Source organism: Neomonachus schauinslandi, chromosome X (assembly GCF_002201575.2).
Source record: "Neomonachus schauinslandi chromosome X, ASM220157v2, whole genome shotgun sequence".
Classification (NCBI taxonomy): domain Eukaryota; kingdom Metazoa; phylum Chordata; class Mammalia; order Carnivora; family Phocidae; genus Neomonachus; species Neomonachus schauinslandi.
Genome location: NC_058419.1, coordinates 64,755,694 through 64,769,874, shown reverse-complemented (window position 1 = coordinate 64,769,874; position 14,181 = coordinate 64,755,694). Strand labels below are relative to the sequence as shown.

Genomic DNA, 14,181 nt, shown 5'->3' with positions numbered 1-14,181 from the left:
AAGTAATGTACCATTTCTCTCTGGGTGCTTTCAGGATTTTTTTTTATTTGTTTTTTATTTTCAAAAGGTTAATTATGATATGTTTTGGTAGTGTGGATTTCTTCAGATCTGTCCTATTTTAGGTTTTCTCAGTTCTTTAAATTGTTTGGTTTACGTTTTTCCCCAAATTGGGAAGTTTTTATTGTTTCTTTGGACAATTTTTCATTTCCACTCTTTATCTTCTCTCCTTCTGGGAGTTTAGTGATATGAATATTAGCTCTTTTGTTATTGTTCCATATGTCCCTGAAACTTTGTTCATTTTTTTCTTTTAAAATCTTTTCTGTTACTCAATCTGTATTCAGATTTTATTAATCTGTCTTCAGGTTCACAGATTCTGTCTTCTGTCATCACTCTACTATTGAACCCATTCAGTAAGGTTTTTATTTTGGTTATTATATAGGGCAACTATTTTCACCATATGACTGTCTCTGAGTGTGGGTCTAAGCTCAGCTCCTCACTGGTCCCTGATGATACCATGAAGGGGTAAATGGAGAACTGACTAATATCTCTGTGTTCCTTTAGGGTGGAGGTGGAAGCTCAGTTCCCAGTTGTGTCCTAATGACACCAGGAGAAGGGAGTGGGGGAGTAGGGTGCCAAGTAGCATAGCCTCCCACCACCTAGATTTGCCTTTTTGATGCTGAGTAGAGATGCAGGCTGAGCTCCTCAGTGGACAGCAGGTAAAGGAGGGTCCTGAATGTTGCCTAGTCCTGCTTCCCATGTCCTCATTCAGTCTCAGTGCTGGTAGGTGGAACTGTAGGTTAAACTTCTCACTGTGGGGGAGGAGTCCAAGATGGCAGAGGAGTAGGAGACCTTAATTTCATCTGGTCCCAGGAATTCAGCTAGATAGCTATCAAACCATTCTGAACACCTGTGAACTCAACTGGAGATTGAAAAAAGAATAGCTGCAACTCTACAAATAGACAAGCGACCATTTACTGCAAGGTAGGAGATGTGGAGAAGTGAATCCAAGGCGATATATGGGAAGACAGACCATGGGGGGAGGGAGCCTCCCTCAGCTGGCTACTGGCAAGTGATAGAGCAGTGGAGCACAAAATTAGAACAGAAGTCTGCTCCGATGAGGGATGTCACTCAGGCAGCTAAGTGGGAGGTGGAACCCTCCCTGGGAGAGTGTGGTCTCAGGATCCTTGGGGTCACAGGAGGAGCGGGGGTGCCTGAGTGTGGCAGAGCTCCCAGGTATTGAAGCAGGGAAGTTGGCCACGAAGAGTGAGCCGAGGAGTGGGCTATCAGCTCGGGGTTGCCATAAACTGTGATCTGCGGCACAGTCAGGCCACTGCTCTTCAAATAGGGGCCCAACAAGTGGCAGAACCAGGGACAGCCCCCTTCCTTCCCTGGGAGGAGTGGTGCAGGAGCCTATGGCAGGAATCTGCTGGGTTTGGAGACTTCTAACAGGGCCGTGTGCCAGAGATAGCAATGCTCTGTCACAGGCCAGGTGGGCACGGAGTGCTAGAGACTAGGGAGACTAGGAGTAACAGGAGTGATTGACTGCTTTTCTCTGTGGGCTCACAGAGGAGTGGGGCCCCAAGCTTTCGGCTCCAGGGCCAGAGATTGGGAGGCTGCCATTTTCATTCTAATCCTCTAAAGCTGTGTGGAAAGCCTTCAGGGAACAAAAGCCGCAGAGAGCAAACTGGGGCAGATGACTTAGCCTGGCCCCTGGCAAGGGCAGTGCAATTCTGCCTGGGGCAAAGACATTTGAGAATCAACGCAACAGGCCCCTCCTCCAGAAAATGCTCAAGTCTGTGGAGATTGGTACAGGCAGAAGTGGAGACGGACTGAACTGGAGGATCTGTTGAGGGGTGTCGACCCCAACATTGCAGCTCTGGGCTGCAGGGCCATGTTAGCTCTGACCCTCTAAAGAGAAGTGGAAAGATGCCAGGGAACAAAAGCCACGCAGCCAACCAGCTCACATTAAGCCCATCCCCCTGACAAGGGGTGGGGCAACCCCACCCAGGCAAGCAGGCCCCTCCCCCAGAAGACAGACTGGAAGAACAGGTGAATAAGCTTAAGCTTATTTCCCACAGAACTGTAAAACTCCAGTGCCAGGGGAAAATAATAGGGAGTTCCAGCTGTTCCCTCACAACTTGTTTATACTTTAGGCTAAAATTTTACATTTCTTTATTGGTTTCTTTTTTTTTAAACCCTGCTCCCATTTCAAATAATTTGTATTTCCCAACCTATGTTTTAAAGTTGCTTCTTAACTTTTATTTTCTTTTTCACATATATGCTTTATAGATTTATACCCCATACTAGCCCAGTTTTCACTCTATTCAATTTTATCTTGATATATGTGTAAGTTCTGATTTCTTTGCAATTTTGGGATATAGTGTCTTCTACCACACAGACCAAAAATCAAGCAGGAACAGGCAGATCACCCTGCTGTGTCCACCCTGAGAGATTATAATCTTTCTCCCCGCCCCCCTCTTTTTTTCTTTCTTTTTTATTGTTTTGGATCATCTTGGCTTTGATGGCGTATCTGTGGTAGCTTTCGCCCACTTTGGATTTTTTTCATAGATTTTTTTGCTTGGGTCATGGTTGATATTTTGGACGCTGTCCATTCCCTCAACCATCCCTCAACAGAATGACTAGAAGGAGGAACTCCCAACAAAGAAAAGAATCAGAGACAATGTCCTCTGCCACAGATCTAATGGATATGGATATAAGAAAGATGTCAGAGATAGACTTCAGGGTAGCAATCATGAAGTCAATAGCTAGGCTTGAGAAAAGCATTAGCGACAATATAGAATCTCTAAGGGCAGAAATGAGATCTAATCAGGCCGAACTAAAAATGCTATGAATGAGATGCAGTCTAAACTGGATACTCTTTAACAGCCAGGGTAAACAAGGCAGAACAATGAATCAGTGATCTAGAAGATAAGCTGATAGAAAGGAAGGAAACCGAGGAGGATAGGGATAGGCAGGTAGAAGCCCATGAGAACAGACTTAGAGAGATCAAAGACGTCTTGAAACATTCCAATGTCAGAATTATTGGGATCCCTCAGGGGACGGAGAGAGAGAGAGAGAGGACTAGAAGGCATATTTGAGCAAATCATAGCTGAGAACTTCCCTAATCTGGGGAAGGAAACAGGCATTCATGTCCAAGAAGCAGAGAGGATTCCTCCCAAGATCAATAAAAATACACCAACACCCCAGCATATAATAGTGAAACTTGCAAATCTTAGAGCCAAGGAAGCTATCCTGAGAGAAGTTAGGGGGAAAAGATTTCTTACATACAGAGGGAGGAACATCAGAATAACGTCAGACCTATCCAGAGAGACCTGGCAAGCCAGAAAGGGCTGGAAAGACATAATTCAGGGTACTAAATGAGAAGAACATGAAGGCAAGTATGCTTTATCCAGCAAGACTGTCATTCAGAATGGATGGAGAGCTAAAGAGCTTCCAGGACTGGCAGAAACTGAAAGAATATGTGACCACCAAGCCAGCCCTGCAAGAAATCTTAAGGGAGATTCTATAAAAGAAGAAAGACCCCCAAGAGTAATATAGACCAGACCAGAAATTTAAAGAGATAATCTATAGAAACAGGGACTTTACAGACAATATGATGACACTAAATTCATATCTTTCAATAGTTAAGAATTAATAAGATCGAGGGCGCCTGGGTGGCTCAGATGGTTAAGCATCTGCCTTCAGCTCAGGTCGTGATCCCAGGGTCCTGGGATCGAGTCCCACATCGGGCTCCCAGCTCAGCGGGGAGCCTGCTTCTCCCTCTGACCCTCTCCCCTCTCATGCTGTTTTTCTCTCGCTTGCTCTCTAAAAAATAAATAAAATCTTAAAAAAAAAAGAATTAATAAGATCGATAAACCTCTGGCCAGATTTATCCAAAAGAAAAGGGAAAGGACCCAAATCAAAATCAAGAATGAAAAGGAAGAGATCAAGACTAACACCAAGGAAATAGAAATAATTATTAGAAATTATTACCAGCAACTATATGCCAACAAATTAAGCAACCTGGAAGGAATGGATGCCTTCCTGGAAACTTGGAAACCACTAAGACTGAAACAGGAAGAAATAGACAATCTGAATAGACCAATAACCAGTAATAAGATTGAAGCAGTAATCAAAACCTCCCCAAAAACCAGAGTCCAGGGCCAGATGGCTTCCCAGGGGAATTCTACCAAACATTTAAAGAAGAAATAATACCTATTCTACTGAAGCTGTTCCAAAAAATAGAAATGGAAGGGAAACTTCCAAACTCATTCTATGAGGCCAGCATTACCCTGATCCCAAAACCAGACAAAGACCCCATCAAAAAGGAGAATTACAGGCCAGTATCCATGATGAACATGGATACCAAAATACTCAACAAGATCCTAGCCAATAGGATCCAACAGTACATTAAAAGGATTATTCCCTATGACCAGGTGGGGTTTATTCCTGGGATACAAGGGTGGTTCAACATTTGAAAATCAATCAACTGATAGATCACATTAACAAAGAAAAGACAAGAATCATATGATCCTCTCAGTCAATGCAGAAAAAGCATTTGACAAAATACAGCATCCTTTTGTGATTAAAAGTCTTCAAAATATAGGGATAGAGGGAACATAACTCAATATGATAAAAACCATCTATGAAATGCCCACAGCGAATATCATTCTCAATGGGGAAAAAGCTGAGAGCTTTTCCCATAAGGTCAGGAGCACAACAGGGATGCCCACTCTCACCACTTTTGTTTAACATAGTACTAGAAGTCCTAGCATCAGCAATCAGACAACAAAGAGAAATAAAATGCATTCATATTGGCAAAGAAGAAGTCAAACTCTCTGTCGTTGCAGATGACACGTTACTTTATGTGGAAAATCCAAAAGACTCCACCCCAAAATTATTATAATTGATACAGCAATACAGCAACATGGCATGATACAAAATCAATGCACAGAAATCAGTTGCATTTCTATACACTAACAATGTGACTGAAGAAAGAGAAATTAAGGAATTGATTCCATTTATAATAGCACCATAAACCATAAGATACCTAGGAATAAACCTAACCAAAGAGGTGTCTAGTGACTACAGAACACTTATGAAAGAAATTGAGGAAGACACAAAGAGATGGAAAAACATTCCACGCTCATGGATTGGCAGAATAAACATTGTGAAAATGTCTATGTTGCCCAGAGCAATCTACACTTTCAATGCAATCCCTACCAAAATACCATTAACAGTTTTCACAGAGCTGGAACAAGCAATCCTAAAATTTGTATGGAACCAGAAAAGACCCCAAATGGCCAGGGAATTGTTGAAAAAGAAAACCAAAACAGGGGGCTTCACAATGCCTGACTTCAAGCTATATTACAAAGCTGTGATCATCAAGACAGCATGATATTGGCACAAAAACAGACACATAAATCAATGGAACAGAACAGAGAGCCCAGAAATGGACCCTTAACTCTATGGTCAACTAATCTTCGACAAATCAGGAAAGAATATCCAACGGAAAAAAAGACAGTCTCTTCAATAAATGGTGCTGGGAAAATTGGACAGCCACATGCAGAAGAATGAAACTGGACCATTCTCTTACACCATAAACAAAGATAAACTCAAAATGGATGAAAGACCTCAATATGAGACAGTAATCCATCAAAATCCTAGAGGAGAACATAGGCCATACCCTCTTTGACATTGGCCACAGTGACCTCTTTCAACACATGTCTCTAAAGGCAAGGGAAACAAAAGCAAAAATGAACTTTTGGGACTTTATCAAGATAAAAAGCTTTTGCACAGCAAAGGAAACAGTCAACAAAACTAAGAAATAACTCACAGAATGGGAGAAGATATTTGCAAATGACATACCAGATAAAGGGCTGGTATCAAGATCTATAAAGAACTTCTCAAACTCAACACCCCAAAAACAAATAATCCAGTCAGGAAATGGGCAGAAGACATGAACAGACACTTCTCCAAAGAAGACATATGAATGGCTAACCGACACATGAAAAAATGTTCAACATCACTAGCCATCAGGGAAACACAAATCAAAACCACAATGAGATACCACCTTATACCAGTTAGAATGGCTAAAATTAACAAGACAGGAAACAACAAATGTTGGTGAGGATGTGGAGAAAGGGGAACCCTATTACACTGTTGCTGGGAATGCAAGCTGGTACAGCCACTCTGGAAAACAGTATGGAGGTTCCTCAAGATGTTAAAAGTAGAGCTACCCTATGACCCAGCAACTGCACTACTAGGTATTTACCCCATAGATATAGACATTGTGAAAAGAAGGGGCACATGCACCCCAATGTTCATATCAACAGTGTCCACGATAGCCAAACTGTGGAAGGAGCTGAGATGCCCTTCAACAGATGAATGGATAAAGAAGATGTGGTTCATATCTACAGTGGAATATTACTCAGCCATCAGAAAGGATGAATACCCACCATTTGCCTCGACTTGGATGGAACTGGAGGGGATTATACTAAGTGAAATAAATCAAGCAGAGAAAGACAATTATCATATGGTTTCACTCATATGTGGAATATAAGGAATAGCGTAGAGGACCACAGGGGCAGGGAGGGAAAACTGAATGGGAAGAAATCAGAGAGGGAGACAAAACATGAGAGACTCTGGACTCCAGGAACCGAACTGAGGGTTACAGAAGGGAGGGGAGTGGGGGGATGGGTTAGCCCGGTGATGGGTATTCAGGAGGGCACGTGTGGTGATGAGCACTGGGTGTTATATGCAACTAATGAATCTTTGAACACTACGTAGAAAACTAATGATGCTAGCTAATGGAACATAATAAAAAATATTGTATGTCAATTAATCTAAACTTAAGTTTAAAAAAATAAACTTCTCATTGGGCTTCACTGACACAGGGGTAAGAAGAAAATAGAGTGCTAACTAGCCTGAATCACACCACCTTGGTCAGTCCATTGCTGCTGGGTGAGGGTGGAAGTTGAGTTTGCCAACACTAACCATTCAGGGGAATTAGAGTGCTCCTTCCCACTTCCATCCAAAGAGGTGTGGAAGATCATAAGGTCCCTGCTTGGCCATACTGACACCAGTTGGCAGGGGAATGGGAGCAGAGCACTGTCTGATTTTGCCAGGCAGTGAATGGAAGATTAACTCCGTGCTTGGCCCTTCTGGAACTGAAACTACTGGGTAGGGAAACTGGAGCATGTTTCTTGCTTCTGGGGTGGCTTGGATGGTCAGCTTCCCACTCTGCCTGTTGAAATTTCAGGGTTGGGGAAGGGCAGGAATGTGTGTGGTTTTTTAATTGAGATTTCAATTTCATTTGGCTGGAGTAAGGTGCGCATTACTTAAGAGATTTTCTGTGGTTAGGCTAGCATTTTCCCAGTCATTTTGTTGGCGGGATGTAGGCTTTTCTTGAAGATTTTTTCCCTGTCTCTGTTGGCAGTTCTGAATTGGAGGCTTCTCCCATACCCTTTCTGGGACATGTGTGTGGTGATAACGAAACCCAGGGGGCTCACTACTGTGTTGTTTTTCAATTTGTGAGGTCCTTAGGATCCTTTTCTTTTTACATTTTTCTTTCTTTCCACCATTTATAGTCTATGCTTGTTTGTTGTGTTATGTTCAGAGAGTTTTAGTTGTAAGAAGGAGGACCTGGGAGGTATGGGGATATTCTGTCTTGGCAGGATCACATTCCATTGATTTTTACTTCTCAAATATCTTTCAGCTCCATTAATGTCTTAGCATTCCCATTGTAGCATCCTTAATATTCATAAACTCACCTGTCCTTTGGACAATTGCAGTGGCCTTCTCACAAATATATATTGTTAGAGCACTTTGCCAAAAAAAAAAAAAAAAAAATAGATACCCAAAAAAGTTGACAAAGGATTTAAAAAAAAATTACTTCCAGTGATGAAAGGCAATCTGGGAGATGGAACTTAGATTCTCAGTATTAGGGCTCCTACAATTTGATGGCTTTAGTTTATAGGGACAACATATCAGATCTTTCCAAATTTGGATTGTTTCCCCAAACCTTAATGTTGTGTGTCTTATAATTCTAGTAGTTCAGAGGAGGAAGAGATCACTTCCAGCTAAGGTTTTCAGGGAAGCATTGATGCAAAAGCTTGGTTTTATGGGACAAGATAGGCAATGAATAAGGCATGAACAAATGTACAAGGCATACTTGGGGTGGTGGTAGAGCAGACTTGTTTGTTTGAAATAGTTTCTGAAGTTTTTCCTAATTGATGATAATTATCACTTTGAGTGCTTTTTAATTTTACAGATTAAGAAGTCACTGGATTAGAAATTTTGACTCAGTAGTCTGAGTGAAGGTGCAGGAATCAGTGTTTTAAACAAGCATTTCAGGTGATTGTTAAGTTCAAGGTAATTTGGGAAACAGAACTGTAGAAAAAATGGCTGATCAAGTTGGCATAAAAAGTAGGTTCCAGATTATGTGGGGCTTTAAATGCTAGGTGAAGGAGCTCAGAATGATGTTGCTGAACATGAGAAATATTTAACATTTGGAAGTCTGTTAATCCCTTCTAGTCACTACACTGGAAATGGTGTCAGTATTATGGATGTGGATAGTATAGGTTAATAACTGTTGTCTTATTTACATTGGAATAACTGTTGGGATTACCTGAACTCTGCAAAAATATGTAGTTGCAGGAATGAGACCTTTAACTTCATAGCTCAGACAAGGGCCAGTGTAAATCAAGTGCATTGATTCTTCACTTTGTCCCCACTCAAGTCTATATTCAGTGATTTCAGCACCATTACACAAAGGAATCTAAAAGATGCAACAAACACAGAAATTGAGTTCTTTCTATAAATTGTCATTATACTAGATATTGTGGAGAGTTACAACATAATTCTTTCAATATCAAAACTCATAATCTATTAAATGGTATGAGACAATTGTAGAAATAATTAAATATAAGGCAGAATACTATAATTAACATTAAAAGGCTCAAATAAAATTAAGAGAAAGGATTGGCTAATCCCACATATTTGATAAATTCCTATTTTTAATTTGTTAGAAGTATTCTCAAATAGGTTACTTAAAAAAGAGCAAACCTAGATATACTAATGTTGCTTAATATTACTATTGATTAGTGGGTTCAAACACAAATTCCAGTATTCTCTGGATTTTGTACAGTGCTGTTATCAGATTGTCATTTATTATTATCAAACTAAAGCTTTTGTGTCAATGCTAAAAACACTCTGCTAGAGTCTGGGAAGAATGGAAGAAAAATTCAAAGATACATAGGTGGCTTAAAAACTAGGCCAGTTTTTATTTTTTGAGCTTATTTAAATGGGGAGCTATTCACATGGATGCAAAACATTTTTTAAAGCTTCATTATCTCATAGTCACTTTTTTTTAAGGATTTTATTTATTTATTTGACAGAGAGAGACACAGCGAGAGAGGGAACACAAGCAGGGGGAGAGGGAGAGGGAGAAGCAGGCTTCCCACCAAACAGGGAGCCCAATGCGGGGCTCAAAGTTCTATAAATTGATTTATTATCTCTTGTTTTGGTTTTAAAAATTAAATTAGGGGGCGCCTGGGTGGCTCAGTCGTTAAGCGTCTGCCTTCAGCTCAGGTCATGATCCCAGGGTCCTGGGATCGAGCCCCACATCAGGCTCCCTGCTCCACGGGAGGCCTGCTTCTCCCTCTCCCACTCCCCCTGCTTGTGTTCCTGCACTTGCTGTCTCTCTGTGTCAAATAAATAAAAATCTTAAAAAAAAATTTAAATTAGTTGGGGCGCCTGGGTGGCTCAGATGGTTAAGCGTCTGCCTTTGGCTCAGGTCATGATCCCAGGGTCCTGGGATCGAGCCCCGCATCGGACTCCCTGCTGAGCAGGAAGCCTGCTTCTCCCCCTCCCTCTGCTTCTCCCCCTGCTCATATTCTCTCTCTCTCTCTCTGTATCTCTGTGTCTCGAATGAATAAATAAACCTTTAAAAAAGTAAATTAGTTACCTATTGATCGTCTATTTGGTTTTCCAAATTTATTAATCTCTATAAATATAGAGTCTGAAAAGCAGGATTACCATAGGATTACCATAGTTTTAGCTATTTATTTATTTATTTAAATTTTTAAAAAAGATTTTATCTATTTATTTGACAGAGAGAGAGAGCGAGCACAAACAGGGGGAGCAGCAGTCAGAGGGAGATGCAGGCTCCCCGCTGAACAAGGGGTTGGACATGGGGCTCAATTTCAGGACCCTGGGATCATGACCTGAGCTGAAGGCAGACGCTTAACTGACTCAGACACCCAGGCACCTCTTCTTTTTTTTTTAAAGATTTTATTTACTTATTTATTTTAGAGAGCAGTGGGGAGGAGCAGAGGGAGAGGGAAAGAATCTCAAGCAGACTCTATGCTGAGCATGGAGCCTGATGCAGGGCTTGATCTCAAGACCCTGAGACCATGACCTGAGCCAAAATTGAGTCGGACACTCAATCGACTGAGCCACCCAGGTGCCCCTATTTATTTAATAGGGGCTGAGCAAGGAGCTTGATGCCGGACGTGATCCCAGGATCCTGGGATCATGACCTGAGCCAAAGGCACATGCTTAACTGACTGAGCCACCCAGGCATCCCTAGCCTTAGCCTTCCTAATAGTACTAGTATCAGGTCTTATGTTGTTCTAGAACCATGGTCCAAGATTTATGGAACCCTAATCTAAACTCTGACTCCTTAGGGAGTTGTAGACTTTCAAAAAAAATACTAAACCAATAGGTGTGCTCTTATATCAACAAAATTAATAAAAATAAATTGATAACATACCCCCCAACTAACAACAACACAGGTTGGACCCTTGCAGGTTAGCACAGGTATACCACATTGAGAAGGAGGGCTTGGGACTGGTGCACTTTCACACTTCAATGGATGAGGTCCCAACTACAAATAAACACAAACAAACAAATAAGAAAACACAAAGGTGATTGTGCAGGTATGGTCACTCCCCACCCTGACAGGAAGTAGAAGCATAAATTCATCCAAAGTGAAATGAACCATGAATGGGTCAACTGAACAATGTAACTTCTCCAGCACTATTCACTACTTTTAACCAGAAACTGGATTCTTCAGAATTAATTTACTCACTATGGATCTCACTTTGGAAATAGGGTGCCCTTGTTTGTCACCTTGGTTATCTTCTGCCTTATTGACATGTGCAGGTGCTTCAGAGTTTTCATTAGGATGATAATCTACAAAAATGTACAGAATAAATTTTAAAAATTTGCAAGTAATTTTAGGGGTGGTCCTTTAAAATAATACAAAATAATTTTAGAAGACACAATGTGAAAACACTTAATAAAGTAACAGAATACTCAAATTATATTAATTGTGTCAATTAAATTTTAAATTTAATTTTGACATTTAAAACATTTGTGACAACATGGATGGACCTAGAGGGTATTTACTAAGTGTTGTGAGTCAGACAGAGAGAGAAATACCATATGATTTCTCTCTTATATGTGCACTCTAAAAAACAAACCAACCAAACAAAAAACCAAAAAAACCCCAGACTCTTAAATATAGAGAACAAACTGGTGGCTGCCAGAGGAGAGGTGGGTGGAGTGATGGGCAAAATAGATAAAGGGGATTAAAAGGTACAAACTTAGTTATATAAAATAAATAAGTCATGGAGATGAAAAGTACAGCATGGGAATATAATCAGTAATATTGTAATAACATTGTATGGTGATAGATGGTGATTATACTTATTGTGGTGAGCACGACTAATGTATAGAATTACTGAATCAATATGTTGTACACCTGAAACTAATATAACATTGAATGTTAATTATACTTCAAAAATTGTGATTTCAATTACCAAGTAAGAAACAGTTTTGTAAATATTATTTGATTTTGTAGTAAAAAATGCACTTGCTCTGCTTCAGTAACATTAATTAATTAAAATCAGAGGTTACAAAACAAGAAATTTAGGCGAAGTCATTCAAATCATACAAGAAGCCTCACCACATTTGATGTTCGTTTCTTTGGTCTTGGTTTCACCATTCAAAGGTAGAGGATGGCAAGATGCAGGAGAAAGAGTAGGTGTTTGAATAGTCAATATATCTGAAGGCTAAGAGAAATACAAAATACCTTATGATTATATTAAATTCAAATTCAGTTTTTTAAAACAGTAACATAAATAATTTCAATCCTCAATTTACACACTTCCCTCTCTGTTTCCTCACCTGGCTTTGGCCTACAGGTGAAGTACAAAAGACTCTCAGTTCATATGTAGTACCAGGTTGCAGGTGATCATATAGAAATTCCGTTGTGGTTCCACTGTAGATTATGTTCCAGGAATTCTCTGAAGGGATAAAAGCAAATTTATCTAATTTATTTATAGGTAGCTTATAAATTTTATGGGTCCCATTATTATCTCATGTATATACTAAGAAATAAGCATTTTGGAAACTAACTGTGGCCCAGTTACCTATTTACAATAGTTAAATAATTATATTCCTTATAGAATTAGCCATAAAATAATAAAAGATCAGTAAATAAACATAATTTGCTACTAAAAAATGGAGAAATCCAAGTAAGTCCTGGATTAGTTCATAGTATTGTACCAATGCCAATTTCCTGGTTTTGATAATTGTACTATGGTTATGTAAGATATTAATTTTAGGAGAAGCTGAGTGAAGGTTATATACAGGAATTCTCTACACTATTTTGACAACTTCTGGATAAATCTAAAACTATTTCAAAATAAAAACTTTAAAAAAATCATGATGCACAGTTGTGATCAGCACCAGGTGTTGTATGGAAGTGTTGAATCACTATATTGTACACCTGAAATTAATAGTACACTGTATGTTAACTAACTAACTGGAATTTAAATAAAAACTTTTTAAAAACCTTATAATTTAACTTTGAAAAAAAAATCATGATGTCTTACCATCTGAATTTTCACTAACTTCTAAACTGTAACTTGAAATGTATGTCCCACCATTATCTTTGGGTGGTTCTGAAAAGAGAAATAAAATTAATATTATTCTTGAATAAACTTAAAAGTCTTTCACTGGAACATTATCTTATAAATTAAAATTTTTATGGAGAAAAAATACAAACATGAAATTTAATAGGGTATTAATATTAGACATGAAACTAAAATCTTAATGAATTAAGATTTTAAAGTTCTTTCAAAGAGACTAAAATGCTAAGTATTTGTACCTTGAAGTAGATTTTGCCAGTTGAGAGGCAAAATGATTTGTAAAAACATAATTTCTTATCAAGCTGGCATTTATCATTGATGTGTCTTTTTCATTTTGGCCTCTATATTAGATATAATCTTACTTGGAATAACTATAATTTTTGAAGGCTCATATAAAATTTAGTAATTTGTTCATGTGTGACTTAATGAGATAACAATAGAGAACTCAACAGAGAACTATAAAAAATGTCATTTACAACTGAACTCATTTATAAGGTGAAATATTTCAAATGAAAATAAGAGAATATTTTATAAAGCTGCGGGCAGTTAGAGGAAGATTTCTTCTCAATAGTTAATATTAAGACAGAAAGGGTACATTTCAAATACAAAAACATTACCCCATCCAATTTTTACTCTGTGTGCATAGATTTTTCCCTTTATATATGGTGTTTCAGGGGATCCAGGCTTATCTGGATAGGTAGTATATTTTACTTCTCCACTGGGGTTACTCCTTCCTTCCAAACTGTAGGCAAAGATCTGTTTGAGTAAAAGAGAATACCTTGGTTGACCACTGGAAATAAATATCTGATTTGAAAATGTGCATAGTTTGCAAATAATATTATAAAGCAGGTTATTTGAAGATTTCTGAGAACTAAATGCAAAATAATGTTTAATTTCAACCAAAAAAGATACTCATTTTTTTATCTCCAGTGAAGAGTATAATTTAATATTAAAAATATGATACAAATTTAAAAATTATAGCCACATACCCTAAACTTGTATGTAGTACTTCTTTGAAGATTTCTTATAGTGCATGAGAGGTCTTCTCCATTATATTTAGGTTTAAAACCCAACCCCTGGAAATGAAAGAATGAATTTAGGAATTAGGCTTAGGTTCAAGTTCCAACTTCAGCTTATTTCCCATCTGGGTGGTCCTGAGCAAGTCCCTTAGTCTCTCTGAACCTTAGTTCCTCCATAAAAAATGGAGACACTCGGGGGGGGGGGGGCGGAGCAAGATGGCAGA

The 14,181-nt window shown here is 39.0% G+C and overlaps 1 protein-coding gene across 1 annotated transcript in view; it reads right to left on the bottom strand.

Annotated features, from left to right (window-relative positions):
- Window positions 1-14,181, bottom strand: part of LOC110572955 (fibronectin type III domain containing protein 3C1-like) — a 71,421-nt gene that overhangs the window by 22,661 nt on the left and 34,579 nt on the right. The window contains exons 14-21 of the mRNA XM_021681438.1: window positions 13,928-14,014; window positions 13,556-13,694; window positions 12,903-12,971; window positions 12,193-12,311; window positions 11,972-12,077; window positions 11,105-11,196; window positions 10,775-10,888; window positions 8,630-8,779 (exon numbers count right to left, since the gene is read on the bottom strand). Coding sequence (XP_021537113.1) covers window positions 8,630-8,779; window positions 10,775-10,888; window positions 11,105-11,196; window positions 11,972-12,077; window positions 12,193-12,311; window positions 12,903-12,971; window positions 13,556-13,694; window positions 13,928-14,014 — 876 coding nt within the window. The remainder of the gene's footprint in view (window positions 1-8,629; window positions 8,780-10,774; window positions 10,889-11,104; window positions 11,197-11,971; window positions 12,078-12,192; window positions 12,312-12,902; window positions 12,972-13,555; window positions 13,695-13,927; window positions 14,015-14,181) is intronic.